This window comes from Microtus oregoni, unplaced genomic scaffold, assembly GCF_018167655.1.
Source record: "Microtus oregoni isolate MIOR12 unplaced genomic scaffold, Mior012 000002F_ref0000024, whole genome shotgun sequence".
Classification (NCBI taxonomy): Eukaryota; Metazoa; Chordata; class Mammalia; order Rodentia; family Cricetidae; genus Microtus; species Microtus oregoni.
The window spans coordinates 84,880,501-84,902,747 of record NW_024543061.1 but is presented as its reverse complement, the minus strand read 5'-3'; the positions used below and the strand labels follow the sequence as shown (position 1 = coordinate 84,902,747).

At 38.7% G+C, this 22,247-nt stretch overlaps 1 protein-coding gene across 2 annotated transcripts in view; it reads left to right on the top strand.

Moving 5' to 3' along the window:
- Positions 1-22,247, top strand: part of Kras (KRAS proto-oncogene, GTPase) — a 35,118-nt gene that overhangs the window by 518 nt on the left and 12,353 nt on the right. For both annotated transcript variants that reach the window (XM_041680241.1, XM_041680236.1), the window contains exons 2-4: positions 2,823-2,944; positions 15,848-16,026; positions 18,088-18,247. In XM_041680241.1, the coding sequence (XP_041536175.1) occupies positions 2,834-2,944; positions 15,848-16,026; positions 18,088-18,247 (450 nt within the window). In that variant the 5' untranslated portion in view covers positions 2,823-2,833. The remainder of the gene's footprint in view (positions 1-2,822; positions 2,945-15,847; positions 16,027-18,087; positions 18,248-22,247) is intronic.

Genomic DNA, 22,247 nt, shown 5'->3' with positions numbered 1-22,247 from the left:
GAGGTGGCGGCGGGAAGTGCTCTCACCCCGCGGCCGGAGGTCCTGGTGGATCTCGGGGGAGGGAGGGGGGGGGGGATATGCATCTGCCGCCGGGTTCGCGACCGCTCCCCTCCCCCACGCGTGTCTGGGCTGTGACATTGCCGCGGCCACAAAGGAGGAGGTGGAGGTGGCGGCGACGGTGGTGGCAGAACAGGTGGCCCACGCCCTGCGCGGAAAGCCCGCGACCCGCAGGGGAAAGCAGAAAAGTTAATGCGGCAAGTCTGGGTGGCTTTGTGTGTGCGGAGCCGGAGCAACGGCGAGAGCCGAGGCAGGGGGCTGGCCCCGAGTGGAGGGAGCGCAGGCAGCTCGGCTCTCAGAGCCTCAAGTTTGAATCGCCTGCTGTCCCGGCCCCTTTCCAATCTGACTCCAGAGTTCATTGTAGCCTTCGGGCGGACCACTGTGAAATTCTCTCAGCCCCAGCCCAGAGCCAGCCTTGTGAAAGCTCGATTTTCATCAAGGCAAGGAGTGTTAAAAAACAGAATGACATGTTACGTCTATCGTGGAAGAATCGTCCGAGAAGACATGTTGAAAGGAAAGGCCTGTTCCTGATAATCACTTGGGAATTAGCCGTCTGTCTGGTGTCACTCCTGGACCGGGGGCCGGATTGCGGACCCGACATGTGACACACAATAGACATCAAGTGTGCTTGGTGTCAGTACATTTACTTTGAAACTGTAACCATCCTCGGGCATCCTGGGCTTTAAGAGATGGCAGTAATTTCATTTTACACCTTTTTTTATTATTATCAAAATTATTGGAATCTAGTCCCGGTCACACCCCTTTTGTAACTGGGCGGGAAGTGGGGGGTCTTTCTGACGTGAGATCTTCCTTGAGTAAGACATCTTTTTTTCTAGTGGACTTAAATATTACTAGGTTTTAAAAACCCGACTTGAGAATTTTTATTTTTAGCAAAAACTAGTGTGTAAGTAAGTACCAGGAGACATGCCTCTAGTCACGCGTGTGATCTAGTATCTGTCCCCAGTAGACTCTAAGTTGTCCTGGAGGACTTCTTTACACCCCTAAACAATTATTGAGGACCTCAAAAGTCCTTTGTGGGGACATACCAGTATTTACCACATTAGAAATGACAATTTTTTATTTTTCAGTTAATTTAGAGCTAGAAATAACATGCCTGTTGGTACACGAATGCATTTTTAATGAAAAATAACTTTTCTCAAGCAAAATATGAAATAGAGTGGCATTGTTTTACATGTTAGCAACCTGTTTAATTGTAGGTCTTCACTGGACATAATTGTATTCTCTCATACCTGCATCTTATGTCACTGCACTCGGAGAAGTGTAGTAAGAAGGCTGAAGTACAGTTGTGATAAAAACAGTCTCACCTCTTGCTCCGCACACACACAGTCTTAGCCCCACTAGGGTCCCTCCACTGCCCTGTCAGCTAGCACACGTTTGCGGGAGGGGCAGAGGTCCCATTTCCACCTGATTCCTTTCCTGCCGCCTGCATCTGTTATCAAACTCAAGGCAAACAGGTAAGTTCTGTTAGTACTGGCTCCCAGGACGGCTCTAGGCAGACCAGGAGCGGATAGGTGGGGCGGAGGAGGCAGGGGGTGGGGGTGGGATGAAGGTCTGGTAACAGTGGTTTCCTGACCTTGTGGTACTGTTACTGAGTGGCTCAGGCACGAGGTGAGGACAGGGTGTTGGAAAAACAAAGTGCATTTGTTTCCTCTTCGTGGCTGCCTGAATAATTCTTGGTCATCAAGTAGACTGTAGTTTGTGTTTATTTACACTATACACACATACATTGATGTGGAACTAGTCTACAATTCTGGCTTACTGCCATTCTTTTACATCCATGCCCCCTTTTATTTGTAATAATATGTATTCTATGAGGGAAAGGAGATAAAATGATTATGTTCATTTTGTTTAAAAAAGTTTGGAGTGGCAACAAAAAAATAACAGATTTTTTTTTTCTGTTTGGGGAGTTAACTGTATAAATTGCCAGTTGTCCCTGCACCTGTTGGAAGACAGTGTCCTGTAAGCAGAGTAAAAGTTGCAGCCCCTGCTGAGGAACTCTTCCTAGCCGTCATATTTTTCTCTTGTCAAAAGTAGTGTTTATCTCTGAATTTTACTCCATTTTATTTTTCTTGTACACAGGTACTGTTTTTTAGTACTCATTTAGGATTATATATTATAATTGATGTGATCACTTATGCGGAATAGTTGATCCCCACACCCTTAAGACACTCCTACTCTTTAGCTTTGTTTCCCCCACAGGGACCTTACAGGTAAGATGTCATCAGGTAGTATCTCTTTGAAAATGCCACATGTTTGTTCAGTACCTAGGTTCTTCTTTGCCCACAATTCAGTTTGGACACTAGACTCCTATTTTGTTGCCTGTCAGGGAGATTTCTTCAACTGTTGGCTCCAACAAAGACACTCTTGGCTACCTGCTTCTAACTGAATATCCAGACCGCAAGAAGTGCAGGGTGGGTGTGGGGATAGCTGTCAGCAGCTTCTGTGGGTGTGTCCCAGGGTACATGTGCTCAGTGAGATCATGACTGTTCCTCTGAGAGCCATAGCTGTTTGATCAAACAAGCTGAATGAATACAGGACAAAGGAATTGGTTTCCCTGTATTTTTATTAAGTGTTGATGAGGTTGTAGGCACAGCTCACTCCTGTGTGAATCTGCAGTCACTGAGTTCCCAATGCCTTAGAGTTTTACATAGAAAGGTGAGTGTTAAGATATTGATAAGAGAATTTGGTAATCTTGTGTGCTACATGTTCTAATTTAGTTACATTTTTATTATTTTTATTATAAGGCCTGCTGAAAATGACTGAGTATAAACTTGTGGTAGTTGGAGCTGGTGGCGTAGGCAAGAGTGCCTTGACGATACAGCTAATTCAGAATCACTTTGTGGACGAATATGATCCTACAATAGAGGTAAATCTCACTTTATATCCTATCTATGATTTGTGTAGGGCGGTCGTCCTTTGCATAAAAAGATACCTCTGATCACTTTTGTTTTTATGAGAAAATTACACTGAATGTTCTTTCAATTCTATGTCATGTCCTTTAGTTTCAAGACTTTAAACTGAGTGATAGTAACCATAGATGCCAGGAACCCGACTTCTCTCAAGAGAATGTACAGAGTAAGGTACAGGGTGCCCACTGTGTGCTTGTATTTGCATTTTGATAAGCATATGTTATGATTTTGTGAGCTGAGAATATAGATTTGCATTTGACCTCAAGGTTTTTTGTTTTGTTGTTTGGTATTTTGGAGTCAGGGTCTCACTATGTAGCTCTGACTATTCTAGAACTCACTATGTAGACCAGACTAGCTTTGAATTCATATAGATCCTGCCTTGCCTGCTCTGCCTCCCAATTGCAGGACTAAAGAGGTGTACCACCATGCCCAGCACAAGTCATTCTTTTGAATGCATTTTATTTTTCTGAGTTTTTTGGAATTTTGATGTGATGGAGAAAATTTGATTATACTAGAAAAATAAAATCATTTGATGGTTGAGTTATTTAAATAATACAATTTGATGAGTAAGATCTTCAGGATTATTTTCAGACATTTTTTATTTCTTAAAATCTTAATCAGTTAAAGGCCAACTGCTAAGTAATAAAATTAAAACCTGGACGAGATCATGAAAAATCAGGTAATGTGTCCTATTGCTGGCAATAGGTTTACATTTTCCAGAGCAAAGAAGGGGTTATTCAACCTCCAAGACCAGGGGAGGAGCTGTTCTTTAATTGTGCTTGTTAACTCATTTCTCACAAGGTTATTCACACATTTATGTGTGGTCTAAATATATTAAATTTAACATCAGTGAAGCCTTTGAAATAGCTTTTATTGTTAGATTATTTCTTAGACATCTTTACCGCAGTGTGAAGATGTCCCAGTCCCTAGCTTATATTCTTTGTTCTAATGTCCCATTTTTAGATTTTCGAGGTAGGTGCTACTGTTCCCCAGGTGGACCTTCAGATACCTGAGGCCTGGCTTGAAGTCTTGGTCCTCCAGCTTCTACCTCTTGAGTGACCCCTGTGCCTCCGTGCTCCTGTGGAGCAGGCTGTGCTGGGGAGTCAAACCCGGGGCTTCTGGTGTGCTAGCCAGCCCTCTGTCCTCTACATTCCTGTTTCATGAGCCAGTTTAAAAAGAAAAAAAAAAGTTCTGAAGAATTTTGTAGAGCTTTGGAATCTCTAGCTATGATACCTCAAATAAGTCAGTGCCCTGTTATGTCTCTCTGTGTCTTGAAGAAACACTGAGCTGAGATGGGTTTTGAGGGCACTGGTAAACTTGGAAAAATGTTTATATAACTTAGAACATTGAAGGTTGATTAAATAACTGTTAGGAAGTGTCAAATAGTTTTAGTAGTACACCACCTTCCAAAAATAGAGCAGAATGCTTATTTGAGAAGATTTGACTTAAACATAAAATTGACTTTAATTTGGTTTCCAAATTTACATTTAAATTGGTGATGTAGAGCTCCTATGTACTATTCTTTATACATTTATTTTGACAGGTCAGTTCAGTGCTGTAGGTAGTTCTGCTTTCTTCTTTGAGGAAGATCAAAGAGTTGACCCATTTTGAATGATGTTCTAAATCATGGTTGCTCGGTGTGTTCTACCATTTAAACCCAATGTAAAAGGAAGTTTAATAGAAGACATGAAGCGTAGACGTTTTCCTGCGATTTGGAAGATGACGTCAGCAGAAGTAATCATCTTCCTTGGAAATCCGAGCAATTCCATTGTACTTTCTGCTGTTCAGTCATACAGCTTCATGGATATATACAGCATGAGGCCAGACGTGCAGGATAAAATAGTTTAGGAATCCTTTAGCTCAGAGTTGCTAAAGTTGCTAGCCCTCCATTATGTGTAAGGAAAGTAGAAAAGGTTTACAAATTTGAGTCTCTTGCTCTGATTATGATTTCTGCCAAGCCAGAAGACTTGACTCTGGGGAGCACTGATAACCTGTGAACTTTGAAACTGACATTCCCCCAGGTAGTTTAGCCTTCTGGAGAAAAGCATCAGATTGTTCGTTATCTTACAAGCTGTGGTGAGTCTCCAAAGAATGGACATGGTAGTTTTTTGGGGTAGTCCATTTCTAAAAAGACTTTAAAGAGACTTGATTAAATGAAAATGCCAGCTTCATACTTTACAAAAAGTTTTAATTGATGAAAAAATGTGGTCAGAGAGAAGATTCATGGAATCTGGGTCTGGTGGCATATACTACTCTGAGTCAGGAGGATTTCCAGTACAAGACCTGCTTGCATAACAGATGAGGTGGAAGGACAGCCTGGGCAACTTAATCAGACCCCATCTTAAAGTGAAAAATAAAAGATGGCCAGGTGTAGCCCATTGGTGAAGTGCATGTACTTTGGTTCCATTAGTTTCTCTACTTTTAAAAAAATGGCAAGAAATTTTTTAAAAATTTAAATGATAGTATCACCAAATTTTATTTTAGTGACTTAGAATTTGTGAAAATTTTGATTTTTTTTTTTTTTTTTACCTATAAACTTGTGAGGTGTTCTAATGGGCCTAAGGATATTTAGCTACTTAGTAGTAAGACTGAACTTAAGTTTTCTGAAAACAAGTGATTTCCACTATTGTATTTTTGTTGTGGTTGCTTTTTGGGTTTTGTTTGTTTGAGACAAAAACAAAACAACAAAAGCTTGTTGTTATTTGTATTTTTAACCTATAGGTACAACCTGTGATTATATCAGTTTATAAATTTATACACACAGGGTTTCTCTGTCTAGCTCTGGCTGTCCCAGAATTCACTCTGTAGACCAGGCTGGCCTCAAACTCAGAGATCCACCTGCCTCTGCCTCTGTAGTGCTGGGATTAAGGGTGTGTGCAATTGCTGCCTGATCACTATGGTATTTTTTAAAAGTAAGAAAGTAGCTGTCTTTCAAACTAAGAAAATATTTAATAATCTTTTAGACTATTCATCAGTATACTATGACTTGAATTTAATTTTCTAATGACAACCTTATGGAAGATACATAACAGAGAAGAACACGGGTGTGCCCCTAAAACACATTAACATTGGACACAGTGTAGATGAGAATCACCTTTTCTGTTCTGAAATATTTTTGTCTTTTATGAAGTCCACTAAAGTTTTTCAAAGAAATAATTAACTTGTTAGAGAGACATGGTTATTACGACCTTGTAGGAAGTCCTCAAACAATACTCAACTAGAAATAGCAAAGAATTAACTAGCCCAGAATATCAGTGGTTCTGAGGTTAAATAAAGTCTTGTGTGTTGCATATAGCTTTAAACATTGCTCAGATTATCAAGTTTATGCGCCAGTAGGAACTTTTACTTTGGTTTTCAAGTATGACAGAGGTTTAAGTTTACCTTCTGTAAAGTTAGATTACCGTGCATTGTGCTGTCTTTCTCTGAAGGTGTATTAAAACATTGTGACTTGAAAATAGTCTTATTTTAAAAGCAGTTTTGTTTGAAGAACACTTGGGGAGTTTTCTTTGAAGCTGTGACCAGCTCTTCTCCCTTTGGTGAGTGCCCTCTGCTGGTAACTTACTCGCTTTTATAATAGAGAACAATGAAAACTCAAGTTTGTTATTTTTTGTATTTTAAGCTATAGATATAACCTGTGATTCTATCAGTTTATAAATCTATCAACTTTACTTGGATGTCTTGTGTAATTAATAGCTTTACATTTTAAAATAAGTTTTACTCTGCTAATTACTGATACAGAGATTACCATGTATATTACCTAGTCCTAGCTACGTAGGTGAAATATGTATGAGACAAAGGGAGACAAAGTAGAACAGACTGCATTTCCTTGTAAGTGCTGGTGGGCTTAGCTTGTTGGATGAAAGGACTAAAAGCTGCAGTCCTTGCTTGTGCTCTGGGGCCACTGCATGGACTTTGAAGCATTGTGTGTCAACAAAGGATTCTAGGAAGGGCTTGTTCAAAATGACAAACTGTGAAGGTTCCCATTTTGTATACCAGTTGTCTGTTAGAAAATCCACAAAATTCAGGCAGTGTATTTTGATCAGTATTGAGTGTTTACTTAGTATTTATTTAGATCTGAATTTTAAAACCTTGTTGGCTGTGTATCTTGAGATTTTTATGAATAGGTTTTAACAAAACCTGGAATCCCTTAGTTCATAAAATATTATTCAAAGCTCACTTTGTCTCATGAAGTTTTCCTGAGGTTTGGAGAAACACGAGGAGCCAAAAGGCTAGATGACTTTCCTTCATGACGCCTACTCGTCTTAGATGTAATTTTAGGAGCAGAATTTAGTTTTGATCCAAGGCTATATACTTTGAGAGCATTAATTTCTTGCCTCTTTGTTGGGAATGAAGCTCCTTGGTAGAGTTCTTACCAGGCACGTGGGTGCCAGGAACTGAACTCGGGTCTTCTGCCTGAGCAGTATGTACTGCTAACTGCTGAGCAACCCAGGCCCTATTATTGTGATCTTAATTTAATAAAATTGGTAGGAATGAATAATGATGAATATTGAGAGAGTTAGGGATGGATGTAGCAACTGCCTTAGATAATGTTATCAGTTTTTAGTAAAGTCCATCATGTAGGGAAGTCAGGGCAGGAAATGGAGGCAGGAACTGAAGCAGAGGCCATGGAGGAGTACTGCTCACTGACTTGCTCTCCATGACTGGCTAAACTTACCTGCTTATTCAATTCAGGACTGCCTGCTTATGGTAACTCCACTCACAGTGCTGGCTGGACCCTTCCCACATTAACCATTAGCCAAGAAAATATCTCACAGACTTGCTTAAGAGGCCAGTCTGATGGAGGCATTTTCTCAATTGAGGTTTCTTTCCCAGATATGGCCCTTCCTGTGCCAAGTTGATAAAAAAAAAAAAAAACAAAACCTAAATAAACAGAAAAACTACCAAGCAGTACAGAACTCAGACACATACTTTAATATTAGATAGTATTGCTAGGAAGAATATGGGGACATCTGCACAGTGCATGTTGTGGTACACACAACTTCATCAGACTTGCTGATGGTCAGTTTGGCAACACCTACCAAAATAAAAACTGCATGTCGTTTGACCAGGTAATTCAACTGCTCAGAAATTGTCCTGTGGATTTAATTGCTAAATGTTTAAAAGATAGCTCAGCAGTTAAGAGCACTGATTATTCTTCCAGAGGTCCTGAGTTCAATTCCCAGCAACCACATGGTGGCTCACAACCACCTGCAATAAAATCTGGTGCCAACTTCTGGCCTGCAGGGACACATGCAGGCAGAACATTGTATACATAATAAATCTTTAAAAAAATATATGTTTTAAACAAGAATGTTTATTGTGCCGGTGAAGATTATTGACCTAACCCAGGTTTAGTTCCTAGCACCCATATTGATCAGCTTACAGTTGATTGCAGTTCCAGCTCTCCAGCGTCTGATGCCTTCTTCTGGTACCTGTATATATATATATATATATGATTTACTTACATGTTCTCAGGCTTGTGCACGTGCCTCTCCCCACATATGTCAATATAAAATAAAAACTAAAACATGAAAATAACTACATGTCTGCCAATGGAAAATTAATGCATAATATTATGATCTGTCCATACAAGTTATGTTTTCTTTCTTTTTTTTTTAATATTTATTTATTTATTATGTATACAATATTCTGTCTGTGTGTATGTCTGCAGGCCAGAAGAGGGCACCAGACATCATTACAGATGGTTGTGAGCCACCATGTGGTTGCCGGGAATTGAACTCAGGACCTTTGGAAGAGCAGGCAATGCTCTTAACCACTGAGCCATCTCTCCAGCCCACAAGTTATGCTTTCAAATTGTTGTAAAAGATTAAGTAAGCGTATATGTACTAACATTGGAAAATGTCCATTATATAGGCTGGGCCACACCACATTGTGCTGAACACTGTTTATCTAGACTTTATTACTCCTTCATCCTCTGTGATCATTTAATTTTTAAAAGTGAATACACATACTTATTCCCCAAAAGTAATTAGATTCTATTGGAGCTGAGGAGACAAAAACAGAATTTGGAGATAGAGTGCTGAAATTTTAGATTGTTAGATTGATACAATTAGAATATCCTCTTTTTACAATTACAGTGAGTTTCACAATATGGACAACTCTTGGTTTGAGGAATTTGACAAGGCCAGGTAAAGAGAAGATTCTCCAAGAGAATGGCATTGGCATCTGTAATTGTTAAGACTGGCTCCATGGTCCTTTAAGCCTCGTGGTCGTACCTTGACACAAGCAGTAATTGGTGGGAGAATGCCCTGTGACTTCAGAAAGTCATGGATACGTGCCTTTGGATAGTCTTGTTTTCAAAACTGGTTTCCTTGAGGTTACTGAGATTTTTGAACTAATGGTAGTTTTCTCTCTTAGGAGTAGCACACATTTTATTTTCTCTAAAGTATTATCGTTAGAATTTGGGAGATAAGTTTTTGTTTTCTTTATCCCTACTTTTAAAGAATTTTGTAATCTCACACTTTGTCATGGACACAAAGTTTTTAATATCCTTGTTCGCCAATCAGAAATAGAAATCCTGAACTGTTGGTTTTAGCTCTCCTTCCTTGGACTTGTCCAGACCTATTTGTTTTAAAATGGCAACTAGAATTGCAAAGATCATTCTCAGTGCAGATGTCTCATGATACTATAAGGACAAGATGTGCTTCTGAACAGTTGCTAGTGCCAGGTCAGTAGTCACATGCTTGATAGACTGTATAAAGAATTGCAGTTAACTTTTTATAGCACTTTTCATTTTATGAAGGGATTTTTGTTTTTAATTATTACCTGTATATTTTGTTTTTATTGTTTAAATTTTTTTATTATGTATATACTATTTTGCCTGCATTTTTTGCCTGTAGGCCAGAAGAGGGCACCAGATCTCAGTACAGATGGTTGTGAGCCACCATGTGGTTGCTGGGAATAGAGCTCCTGACCTCTAGAAGGGCAGCTGTTGCTCTTAACCTCCAGGCCATCACTCCAGCCTCCTTACCTGTATATTTGTACTGTGTATGATTATATCTATTTTTACCACGGAAAGAACAATGGCTTGGAGTAGATGGGGAGCTGAAGTAGTTTGCCAGTACCACAAGTAGTTTTCTGTACCACAAGGAAGGAAAGTTCTATAGCTGCCTGTAGCTAAAGACTCCATACCTATCTTTATCTTAGATTTCTGTTCTAGTCACTGAGACCTGCCTTTTAGTTTTGTCTTTATGTTAGACCCAGTACAGCAACCTATGAACATCAGGAATTAAAATTACACCCATCTTCTCTACACTTCATCTCTGTTTCTGTCTTTAAAACACTGAGCTGAAAATCACATAGAATGAAATAACCTTTTAAAGTATGCAGTCAGTAATGGCTAGTCCTTCCTCAGTTACAGCCATCACTGCTGTCTAGTTCCAGGATTCCTCAACTCTTCTCCTTCCACTCTCTGTCCGCATGTGCATATTCTTGATGTGGAAGTGTAATCTACAGTGTGGCTCTTTGTGTCTGATTTCTACCTGTTTGCAGGGTTTACCCTTGTTACAGTATTGACACTTCATTCCTTTTTATGGTAGGGTAGTACTCTATTATGGACATACCATATTTTGTTAATCCCTTCATCAATTAATGGGCATTTGAATTCTCCTTTAGGGCTTTGTTGAATAGTAGTTCTGTTGTATATGCACAGATTTTTGTGTGACCATCCCTTTCAGTTCTCTTGAGATTGGCCCTGTGTTTAACTTTGTAAGGACCTGCCCAGTTACTGTTCACAGCTACTGTATCAGCCACCTGTGAGGGCAGCTGTGCCAGGTGTGCAGCTAAGTGTTCTCACAGCTAGACAGACAGTCTTATCCCTGCCGCCCTTTTGTCTCTTGTAACCATTTCCTTATTCCCCTACTTCCTTCTTTCTCCCTTTTGTTTTAACAGCTATTGGAGTCAGAAGTGCAGTAGATATTTCCACATTGAGAACTTCATATGGAGGGAGAATTAGTTAGGTTCTAGAAGACTAAAGAGCAGAAAGACAGCACTGGAGTAGTATGCAACACCCAGAAGTGGCTGCCATCCCTGATAATCAGAATTGCTACAAAGATTTGGGGGCTATTGGAATTAAAAACTCAAGATGTGCCCAGTGGTGCGGAGGCTCCCCCTGCAACCATTCCTGGTTTCTCTGAGTGTGTGCTGAGCTGAAGCAGCAACTAGAAGAAAAATATAAAACACTCTTCACAGTTTGTTAACAATGCTTGCAGTTGGGATGGAGAATCTAAGTGCCCCTTCCCTAGAAGCATTTCAGTGGTAACTGGACAGAATAAAGTGCAGTCTGTGTGCAGGACTCTGCAAACCCACTTTGCTTTTTTGCCCTGCTTTATTCCCTGCTATTTATTCTCTCACTAAGCTAAGATGTAACAGCTCTCAAAATTTGTGGTACTCGGCTTAGTGTGTTTTGTGTTTCTAGATTTTTCTCTGTTCCTGTCTACAGTGACCTCCCCCGATCTTTCTTGAATCATATAGGTCATGTAGGCAAACTTCATTCTTTGTACAGTGCCGCTGCACTTTGTCCTGTTCAATGGTAACATTTTCATTTCCTTAATTACTTACATTGATTTCTTTTCCTCAGATCTACTTCCTCCATTTACAGGCTGAGCTGGTTGTGCTGGTACACACCTGTAGTTCTATTACTTGGGGACTGAGGCAGGTGGGTTTTTATTTTGAGATCATTCTGGACCAGGTAGGCATGGTAGTACATGCCTTTAATCCCAACACTTGGAGGCAGAGGTAGACTACCTGTCTGAGTTCTAGAACAGTGTGTTCTATATAGCAGCTTCCAGCACTACCTGTTTCATGAAAGAGAAAAAGAAAAGACGAAGAAGAGAAAGAAGATGAAACAGAACTTTTGTGTGTGTGTTTTCAAACTGCATATAAATTGAGTATCTTACATGAAATGCTTGGAACCAAAAGTGTTTCATGACATTGAATTTTCTTTGGGCCATCAGCTCACAAAAAACAATATGGAGACTTATTAATTATAAATTCTCAGCCTATAGCTTAGGCTTGTCCCATTAGCTCTTATAACTTAAATGAACCAATTTCTATTAATCTATGTTTTGCCTCGTGACTTCTTACTTCTCTTCCATCTTGTACCCTGTTTCCACTCCATGTCCTCTGGTGTCTCTCCCATGCTTAGATTCATCTCTTCTTTCTGCCTAGCAGTCCCGCCTAACCTCTTATGTCTAGCTATTGGCCAGTCAGCTCTTTATTAGACCGAAGACACATCTTTACAGGGTGCAAAAAGATTATTCCACAACAGCTTCAGATTTCAGTTTCCAGGATTTTTAGAATGTTTGTGCATATTTTACTGTTTGAGCGTCCAATATTTTAGATATTAGAACAGGTTTTAAGTTAAGGAGCTGTATTGCCTGGCAGAAAATGTGATCTTTAGGATCACAGTGACTGTTCATGGGAGTACAGCAGAGTAGATAGGAATGAATTTATAAACCTATTTACATACTCCGCATCTCACACATCCCCCCTGCCTACAATTCTTTTTTGTTTATTTATTTTTCTTTTTAAGAGTCTGTGTAGTCTTGGCTGGCTGGCCTTGAACTGAACCCAATAGACTCTGACCTCCAGCTCCTGATCCTCACGCCTCAGCCTCCCAATGAGTTCTGGAACTACAGACAAGTGCCACTCAACTCCAGCCTTGCCTGGTTCTGTTCTGTTACTAGTCAGACCACGTTGCTATGCCGATCGCTAGCTATGTTTGAGAACTGACCATGCAACCCTGATAAACAGTGATATGGAACACACCATTCTTTAATGGATTCAAGTCTTGAGAAGGTAATAATGTAAAGTGCATGACTATTTGCAGAGAAAGTAAATTTCATAGTTTTTCCTGATAGATGTTGCTAAGCAATGAAAAGTACTTGTAATACATGTTAAGAAAACAGCAGACCACTACACAAGTAAATCCCCAAGCTACACACCATCTGGTCATTCTGCAGGTCTACTCATAAAGAAAGGCACAGATAGTACCTGCAATGTCTCAGTACATAGTGGCTGCTGTCATTACTGTTAGGAGTTATAGGAGCCCTTTCAGTGAAAGTTTCATTAGCTTAAGTTTTCTGTTTACCTTTGCCTGCTTTCCCAATTTGATCATTCTAAAAAATGAGCGTGCTGAATATAATTGTGTTAACTAGAAAACCACAAATTGTTCTGGTCATTGAGGTTGCGTTGTCTTGAGTGATTTATCATTTCAAACATTGAAGGCAGATGGGTAGTGGTGCACACCTTTAATCCCAGCACGCAGGAGGCAGAGGCTGACAGATATCTGTGATTTGGAGGCCAGCCTGGTCTACAGAGTTCCAGGACGGCCAAGGCTACCCAAAGAAACTCTGTCTCAAAAAAAAAAAAAAAACAATACAAGTCAACATAAAAAAGATGCAAAGGAACCAAGGCATGGCAGAAGTTGGAAGATACAAAAATTAACATTATTCCTCAAAGAAATGCATGATAAAATCATACAAAATTTTTAGCTTATCAAAATATTTTTTTAATAACAATACAAAAATTTTGTTAGTGGTGATGAATGGGTGCATTCCTGTTTGGGAAAGTGATGTAACGCATATCCTTAGATGTACACCAACTTTTTTGGGGGGAGGAGTGGAGGGTCCTGAGTTTTCCCAAGTAGCCCAGGCTAGCATTAAACTCGCTGTGTAATAACTCAGGTTGGCCTCCTCCCTCCCTGGGATTACAGATGTGTACCTCAAAGCCTGGCTGTTTTGTCGTATTATAACATTTGTACCTCATTCAATTTAGCTCTTCATCATCCAGAATTTAAGACAGTTGAAAAACCCAGCTATCCTTAGTCTCTTACATATCATAAATGTTCTAAAATAGAGCATATTATTATTGTGCTTTTACATAAACATCTATAACATATATGATTAAATGAAAATATCATGTACTAAATTTGTTAGTATTTTGTAATTAAAAATGACTTATTTTATTAAAATTTATAAGTTAAAAATTTATCTTAAACTTATACTTGGTTTTAGAAGACATTTTGAAAACTGAAAAAGATTTAAAACTGTTGATTTGAAAATCTTTTCATGCAAATTAGTTTGTTGGAAGCAGTAGTTTTTGTGAAGATATGCAGTATCTTTAGCACAGAATATTTGAAAGGGGCTGGGTACAATTTAAAAAATTTTATTTTTGTGTTTTTGTTAACATAATTGTAATTAAAATTACATTTATCTTTTTTGTATCTATATTAAGTAGATGCATCCATTCAATAGATATTTATTGATTCCTGCAATGTTTAAGACTTAGCACTCATGTGTCATGCTGAGCCAAATAGATGTAGTCCTGCTAATTTCCGGTTCAAAACCTGGTGGGGGTGGGGCATGGACTTAAATAAGTACACAGTTAGATACATGGCACAAAGGGGACATTGGGAATGTTGGAGGAGAGCTTGTCAGGTTTTGTTTCCAGGATAGAAAGGGACAGTATGGGGAGTCTGAGCAAATGACATGATCTGCATAGGAACAGTTCTCTGCTTCCTTGAAGAGAACAGATCTAAGATACAGGAACCACTGCTAGGAACCAGTGGCTGCCACAGACAAGAGAGCTGCTCTGGACTAAGGGAGTCAGAATCTGTATCTGCACGTTGTACTAGGGAACAACTAATGGGTGGTGGTGGGTGCCTGGATGTGTGACTCACTTTGAGAAGAGGTAAATGCTGTGATACTGACTGACTGTGTACGTTTTCTGTAAGACCTTTTAGGATGCCTTGTTAGTGGATAACTGTCATTTTAAACTGTTATTTCCTTAAAATCATCATACATGGCACTGTTTCAAAGGCTATGAACATCAACGTGTAGATGGCATAGCACATATATGTGCCTCCTAATGTATGTATAATCGGTAGACAGATAGATGGATGATTGGTAGGTAGGTAGATAGATGATATATAATAGGTAGATAGATGATAGGTAGATGATATATAATAGGTAGATAGATGATAGAGAATTGCTTTCCAAGAGGAATGTGCCTCGTTGTATCGTCAGAAATGGTTTAATTCTCCCTGCAGCTCCTTCTTGCCCGCAGAGTGCATTTTATTTTGAAGTTTTATGTTACCTCACAGATGGAAAATATGTTCTTTAGCGTGGAATAACTTTTCCTTATTCTCATAGTGTGCTGAGTGAGTTTAAGTGACTTTATTTTGTCCTGACTTACTGAGGATATTAGTGACTGACTATCTGGTGAACCTTCTTTGAAGGCAGGAAATAACACTCATTTAACATGTGAAATATGGGTGCTTTTCTTTGCTCCGTCATTAACTAGTTTCCATGTAGAATCTATTTTAAATTGGCTGGACTTTGTTATTGTATACTTTGATAATATGATCATTTATTTTTAAGTAACAATTTGTTTTTAGGATACTTCAAGTTTATGAAGTTATTTTACTGGCTTACAGGGTGAAATTGGCAGATTTTTATGAAAAGGCTATGTGGGTCTTTGTCACATCATCTTTGGGGACTCTTGAGTTAATTTTAGTTTCTTTGGGTATGTGGGGGGTATTGAGACAGGGTATCATTATGTAGACTTCGCTTGCCTGGAACTTACTGTGTAGACCATGCTGGCCTTGGACTCACAGGTATCTGCTTGCCAGTAGCCTTCTTAATAGGTGCTAAATGGCATCTCATGGTTTTGTTTTATTTCTCTTAATGATGTCAAGGGCTTATTGGTCACTGGTCTGCTTTGAAGATTATCTGAAGTGCTTTGCCCATTTTGAATGGAGAAATCTGTTGCTGAGTTGGGTATGTCCACCTTTTAAAAGATGCACTGTAATAACCCAGACTGTGTTTCTGCCTTCTCAGGATTCCTACAGGAAACAAGTAGTAATTGATGGAGAAACCTGTCTCTTGGATATTCTCGACACAGCAGGTCAAGAGGAGTACAGTGCAATGAGGGACCAGTACATGAGGACTGGGGAGGGCTTTCTTTGTGTATTTGCCATAAATAATACTAAATCATTTGAAGATATTCACCATTATAGGTGGGTTTAAGTTGAATATAGAAGTTGACTTTGAGAAGTAATGATAGCTTCATTTATTGATTCTTTGCTAATTGTTATACCTGTATAATCTTTAAATTTGAAAACACTTGTGCCAAGTATGCAGAATTCCAGTTTTATAAATGGAGCTTTTTTTTTTTATTTTTATTTAATTTATTTTTTTAGGTTTTTGTAGATAGGGTTTCTCTGTAGTTTTTTGGAGCCTGTCCTGGAACTTGCTCTGAAGGCCAGGCTGGCCTCAAAATCACAGAAACCCACCTGTTTCTGCCTCCTGAGTGCTGGACTGAAGGCGTGCGCCACCACCACCCAGCACAAATGCAGCTCTTTGGGGTTGCTGCGGTTGCATAATTTGTCCCAGTTTGTGCAGATAGTGGTAGTGCTGACTGAGAACAAGTTTCTGATACCAGGGTCCGCTAGAGAAATATAACTGTTAATGTTTTAGAGACATTAGATACCAACCAGAAACAGAAGCATGGATAGTCTGTTTGAGATGGTGCCACTCAGATGATCTTTAAAAAATCATATTTTATTACAGAATATCATAGGGTGACTAAGCAGTGGCCTTATGTGTTTTTGTTTTGTTTTGTTTTGTTTTTTTTAAAGAAAATACATTTAGATGGCATAAGAGGTTGAAGAATTAGAGCTATTGCTGGTTTTTATGACTCTGACAAATGTATGTAAGATTGCTTAATCATTACATGAGATGTACTTTACATTCTTTCCTGGAGTTTACAGTAGTCATCACATTGCTGATTAAGCTGTGCCACATAACCATGAGCAGCTGGGTAAGAAGGAGCATCTCAGTGATAAGGAAGGGGAGACGGAGGAAGAGCTTCTCTGTAGTGGTGCAGAGAACGCCTGGGGATGTGAACCCACCCCACTGCTGCCAAGCATCATTTTAGACATTCATGGAAAATTGTGAAGGAAAATTTACAATTTTATTCTAAATTTAGGCTTTATTTACATATTACATTGACAGCAACACATGAAAAGGACTCTTAACAGAATACACATTGTAGTTTCTTTGGTGTTGCTCTTCAGGACTGGAGAGCTGGCTCAGCAGTTATGGACAGGTGTTTCCTTTCTTGAGGATCCATGCCAGTCATCTCATAACCACTGCAGCTGCAGGGAATCCAGTACTTTTGGCCTCCATTGGCCCCTGAACTCACATGCACATACCTATACATACACACACACGATTAAAATTAAAATCAGTCTTTCCAGTGATTATCTTTCTCTCTTGAGTAGTACAGTAGTCTCCTTTTCCCATAGTTTAATTGTTTGACATTTTGCTCATGCTCACCTAAATCTGAAAAATACTAAATGGAAATTTCTAGAAATAATGTAGCTTCTATTACATGTTGTTACAATTTTTATTTTATATTAGTCTCTTACTATACCTAAATTGCCAATTAAACTATATTATTGATATGTGTATATGGGAGAAATAGTATATGAAGGGTTTGGTACTGTCCCCAGTTTGAGGCATTTGGTCAGGGGTCTCAGAATATTTGCCCACAGATGTCAGAGAAAGGTCTTGTGAAATGTCAAAGTTATGTTAATACTGGTAATTCATGTTTGGGTAAAAACAAGGGTTATCTTATTCACAATACAACTTTGGCTGGGGTTGAACTTACTTTATAGATCAGACTGGCCTGGAATCAGCAGAGTTCATCCTGCCGATTAAAGACATTTTCAGTTGTACAATACCCATTTATGTATCATGTTTCTAAGACAATTTTAAACATGGTACTTTCAATTTGGAACTTTTTAGTATATTTCTTATTGTTGTATATACTCATGCAAATGAATCCTTTCTGCTGTAGTTGAGACTGTATCAGTATTTGAGTTTTCAATAGACATGTAAGATCCTTGTCTTAGAGGAAAGAATAAGTAAGAAAAGAAAGGAAAATATGGTATGATAGAAACTAGGATTTATATGAAGAAATCATTCAGTCAAGTTCTGTAGGACAAAAGTTGAGGGCAAGGTTTGAAATATTTTGTGTTGCTCATGCTTCTGTTTCAAATTTGTTTTTTCTCCAGAGAACAAATTAAAAGAGTAAAAGACTCTGAAGATGTGCCTATGGTCCTAGTAGGGAATAAATGTGATTTGCCTTCTAGAACAGTAGACACAAAACAGGCTCATGACTTAGCAAGAAGTTATGGGATCCCATTCATCGAAACCTCAGCAAAGACAAGACAGGTAAGTAAAACTGGAGTGAGTGTAAGTGTAAGTGTGCATGCCCGCATGGCTGTTGTTGGGTGCCAATCATTCAGTGTGATTCACCAGAGTATAAATAATGTTTATTTGGCTTCTCTTGAGTGGACAGTACTTTTTATCCAGGGACCATGATATTATTTTGGATTCGTTCTCTGTCTCTTTCTCTTTGTCTCTTTTACTTTTTTTTTTTTTCTCCTTTTGTGATGGTGGGGATTGAAACAGGATCTGTGTTCTACACCCTCCAGCCTGGCCTTGAACTCTCAATCTCCTAAATCTGTTTTCGGGGAGCTGGGATTATGGGTGTGTTCCACTGCCTGGTGTTTTGTTTTCTATTCATATTGAAATTTCCACGTACATTTTACATTTAGGATTCAAGAAATGTGGAAAACATTTTCCTGCTTAAATGATACAAAGAACGGTGGAATAAATTTTGAGTTCCTTATTTTAGAAGCAGTTTTAAGAATTCACGTTTCGGGGCTGGAGAGAGAGATGGCTCAGTGGTTAAGAGCATTGCCTGCTCTTCCAAAGGTCCTGAGTTCAATTCCCAGTAACCACATGGTGGCTCACAACCATCTGTAAAGAGGTCTGGCGCCCTCTTCTGGCCTTCAGGCATACAGACAGAATATTGTATACATAATAAATAAATATTTTAAAAAAAAAGAATTCACGTTTCAGCTGGGCATGGTAGCACACACCTTTAATCCCAACACTCAGGAGGCAGAGGCAAGTGGATCTCAGTGAGTTTAAGGCCAACCTAGTATACAGAAGGAGTTCCAGGACAGCCAGGGCTATACAGAGAAACTCTATCTTGAAAAAACAAAAAACCAAAACAGAAAACAAACAAACAAACAAAAAAGAATTTATATTTCTAGATTAAATTTTATTGTATCTGAAGAATTATATTTAGGCAGAAAGTTTTGAGGTCTAATTCTTTAGGGAGAAAGTTGTGATTAAAATAAGGGAATATTTAGAAAGTGAACAGATAATTTTAAATTATCAACTACATTGTTCTGACCAAAGTATATGTCAGAACCTGAATTTTGTTTCAAAATCATCTTCATTTTAAAACTAACTTTAAATTTCAGTTGATAATTACATCATTTGTGTTTGCAATGGTAGTTTAGCATAAGGGAAAAAGCATCCTAGGAGTGAGTTCATAAAGACAAGGGGAAACCGTTGTGTGCACTGAATGTTGAGTTGATTTGTAGTGCATGAATTTGCTCAGAGATTTATGGGAACGCCCATAAAATGGTTTTGTAAAGTTTAACTTCTGCGATGAAATTTTTTAAAATTGAGGAGCACCTCATTTCATCACACTTAAGTGTATAAAGGGTCATCACAGAAATGTTTACTGGATTTTGTGAGGGATGTAAAAATTTAAACAAATTTCAAACATGCAGATGGATAAATACAAAGAAAATTTCCCTAGGAGGTCATATGTGCCTATTCTTAGCTGTACAAATAGGGTGCATGTTGAAAGAAAACAGTGGATTCAGTGTGAAGTCTTTATTTGGCTTATAAAAAGTGAATTCTTGTAGTTTGAATGTCACATGGATATCTCCTGGGTTCCAGTCTGTGCAGCTGGCTAAGAGTTTACAAGAGACTTGATGTGCCTCACTTGGATGATAGAGGAACCATTTCATTCATGTCCATCCCATGTTCTAATGACAGGAAGAGGCTTGATTCAATGTTTTATTTCCTGGTTTCTGACCAGTCTCGTGGATTTTCCTCAAAAGCAGCCCAGAAAACATAATTATAATATCTATGACTTTCTTCTATGTTAGAAACAGTTCTTTTGAAAGAACGCAAATATGAAATGTAAGAATTTTATTGAAAACTACTATATAGACTTTACCATTAACATTTGACTACTTGCATTGTGTAAACGTATGCAGAAAGATACCTTTCATGCTAGTGGTCCTTGTAGTTGACATTTCACAGGAAAAAGAAAAGCCCGAGACTGGGATGCAGCCCAGAAGAGCCTCTCATACTTGAGTGGGTTAGCATCGGAGCCTGGGATTCTGCACTCCTTTGCCCTGTGGGCAGTGCTGGTGTGGGTGTGGGCCACAGAGCACAGTGAGAGGAGTCTCCACCCCTCACGCAGAAGGAGCTTCAATAACTGCATTTAATTTATTGTTTGTGTTTGCAGAAATGCTTTTGTGTACTATGGTTCATAATTGATTAGAACATCGTCTGGCTTCCTTTTAAAGTAGCCTTTTAGCTTTAACGATGTTCTCTCTCTCTCTCATACACACACACACACACACACACACACACACTTCATTTTTTTCTTGTTTTTAGTGTTTTGATAGTTGTACAGCCCAGGCAAATCTCAGACTCATTATGTAGCAGAGGTGCCTCTCCCTCCCGTATGCTGGGACTACAGGCGTATGCCACTGCCCAGCTTACTTGTCAGTGTAAAGTACGGTGCAGAAGTGGATTCTCTTAAATTTGCGTTTTAGATAGTGTGAGTTGTCTAACATGTATAGAGGTAAGATATACTAGAACTTCTTAAGCAGTGCTTAGCATTTGTATTTATGTCTTTTTTATTGATTTTTTTTCTATTTATGTCTTTTGTGTAATGTGTTTCTAAACTATAACCTATTCTTCAGTGAACTTGTTGATTTGTTTAGAAATGTATTTGCTTGCTTTGAGAAGTCATTAATATTGCTTGAAATTTAATATTTATAAAGTTATGGAAGATTCTAAAGATTTTACTAATTTTAAAATTACTAATCTAAAATTTTAGTAATTTATAACATACAATGTACATTTTAATAAGTTTTATATCTCCAGTTTTTGTGAAAATTTTATGCTCCTTTTTAGGGAGTTTTGTTACTGTCTTTTATTTGCTTATTGTTTTACTTAAGTATACATGTCCTTATTGTATTTTGTTAGCAACTTGTTCTTGTTCATGAGCTTAACAAAAGCACCAAAAAAAAAAATCTACTTATGGTCATAGGAACTGAACATTCATTCGGAAGTTCTTGCAGACTTAAGTGAAGGCGTGGCAAGCATTTTTGCAGAGGCGCAGATAGTAATGTGGTATCTTACACATTATTTTCCCTAAGAAGCCTTGATAATGTAAAACTCCTTGTCAGCTTATACCAGAACAATTGACCCTGCCTGCACTTGGCCTGTGCGCGGTAATATAAGAATCTCAGCCTCTCTAGGTGACAGTTGATGAAATTGTTCGGCCTAAAATCATATTTTACCATTTTAAAGCAAAATTTGTGTATTTAGTGAAAAATTGTATCTTATTACATTTCCCCTCATTTTCTTAAGTCAGCAGAAGCACCTATGTGGCACTAGTGGAACGGCTGACTGGCTGTTTACACACATTTCAAACCATGTATAGGTGTATATGTGTATGCATATGAAATTTGAAATTTATGCCCTGGCAGTGCTAAAGCGTGCATGGGCAGCTCCTATATGATGGTTCTGTTGAACTTGTCCATTTGGGTTTCATGGTCTAAGTTGTTGAGGACAGCTGACCAAATCTCTTCCTCAAGAGGACACCAGATCTCATTACAGATGGTTGTGAGCCACCATGTGGTTGCTGGGAATTGAACTCAGGACCTTTGGAAGATCAGGTGGTGCTCTTCACCACTGAGCCATCTCTCTAGCCCCATTTTATTGCTTTGAAGATAAGGGTTGCAGAATATATTTTTACCAGTACATTATTTTTTAACTTTAAAATACACATTAACTTACCAGTAGTATGTAAGGATAAGTTGGAGATTAGATAGATAGATAGATAGATAGATTGTGTGTGTGTGTGTGTGTGTGTGTGTGTGTGTGTGTACGTGTGTGTATTGACAGGGTTTTGCTGTGTTGCCCAGACTGTTCTGGAACTCTAGACTAAAGTGATTCCCCTGCCTCCCCATCCTCAGTCTCTGGAATTACAGATGTGTGGCATTGAGCTTAGCTGTTTTCATGTCTTTATCTGAAAGGGCAAAGGGGCTCAGTTAAACTAGCTGGT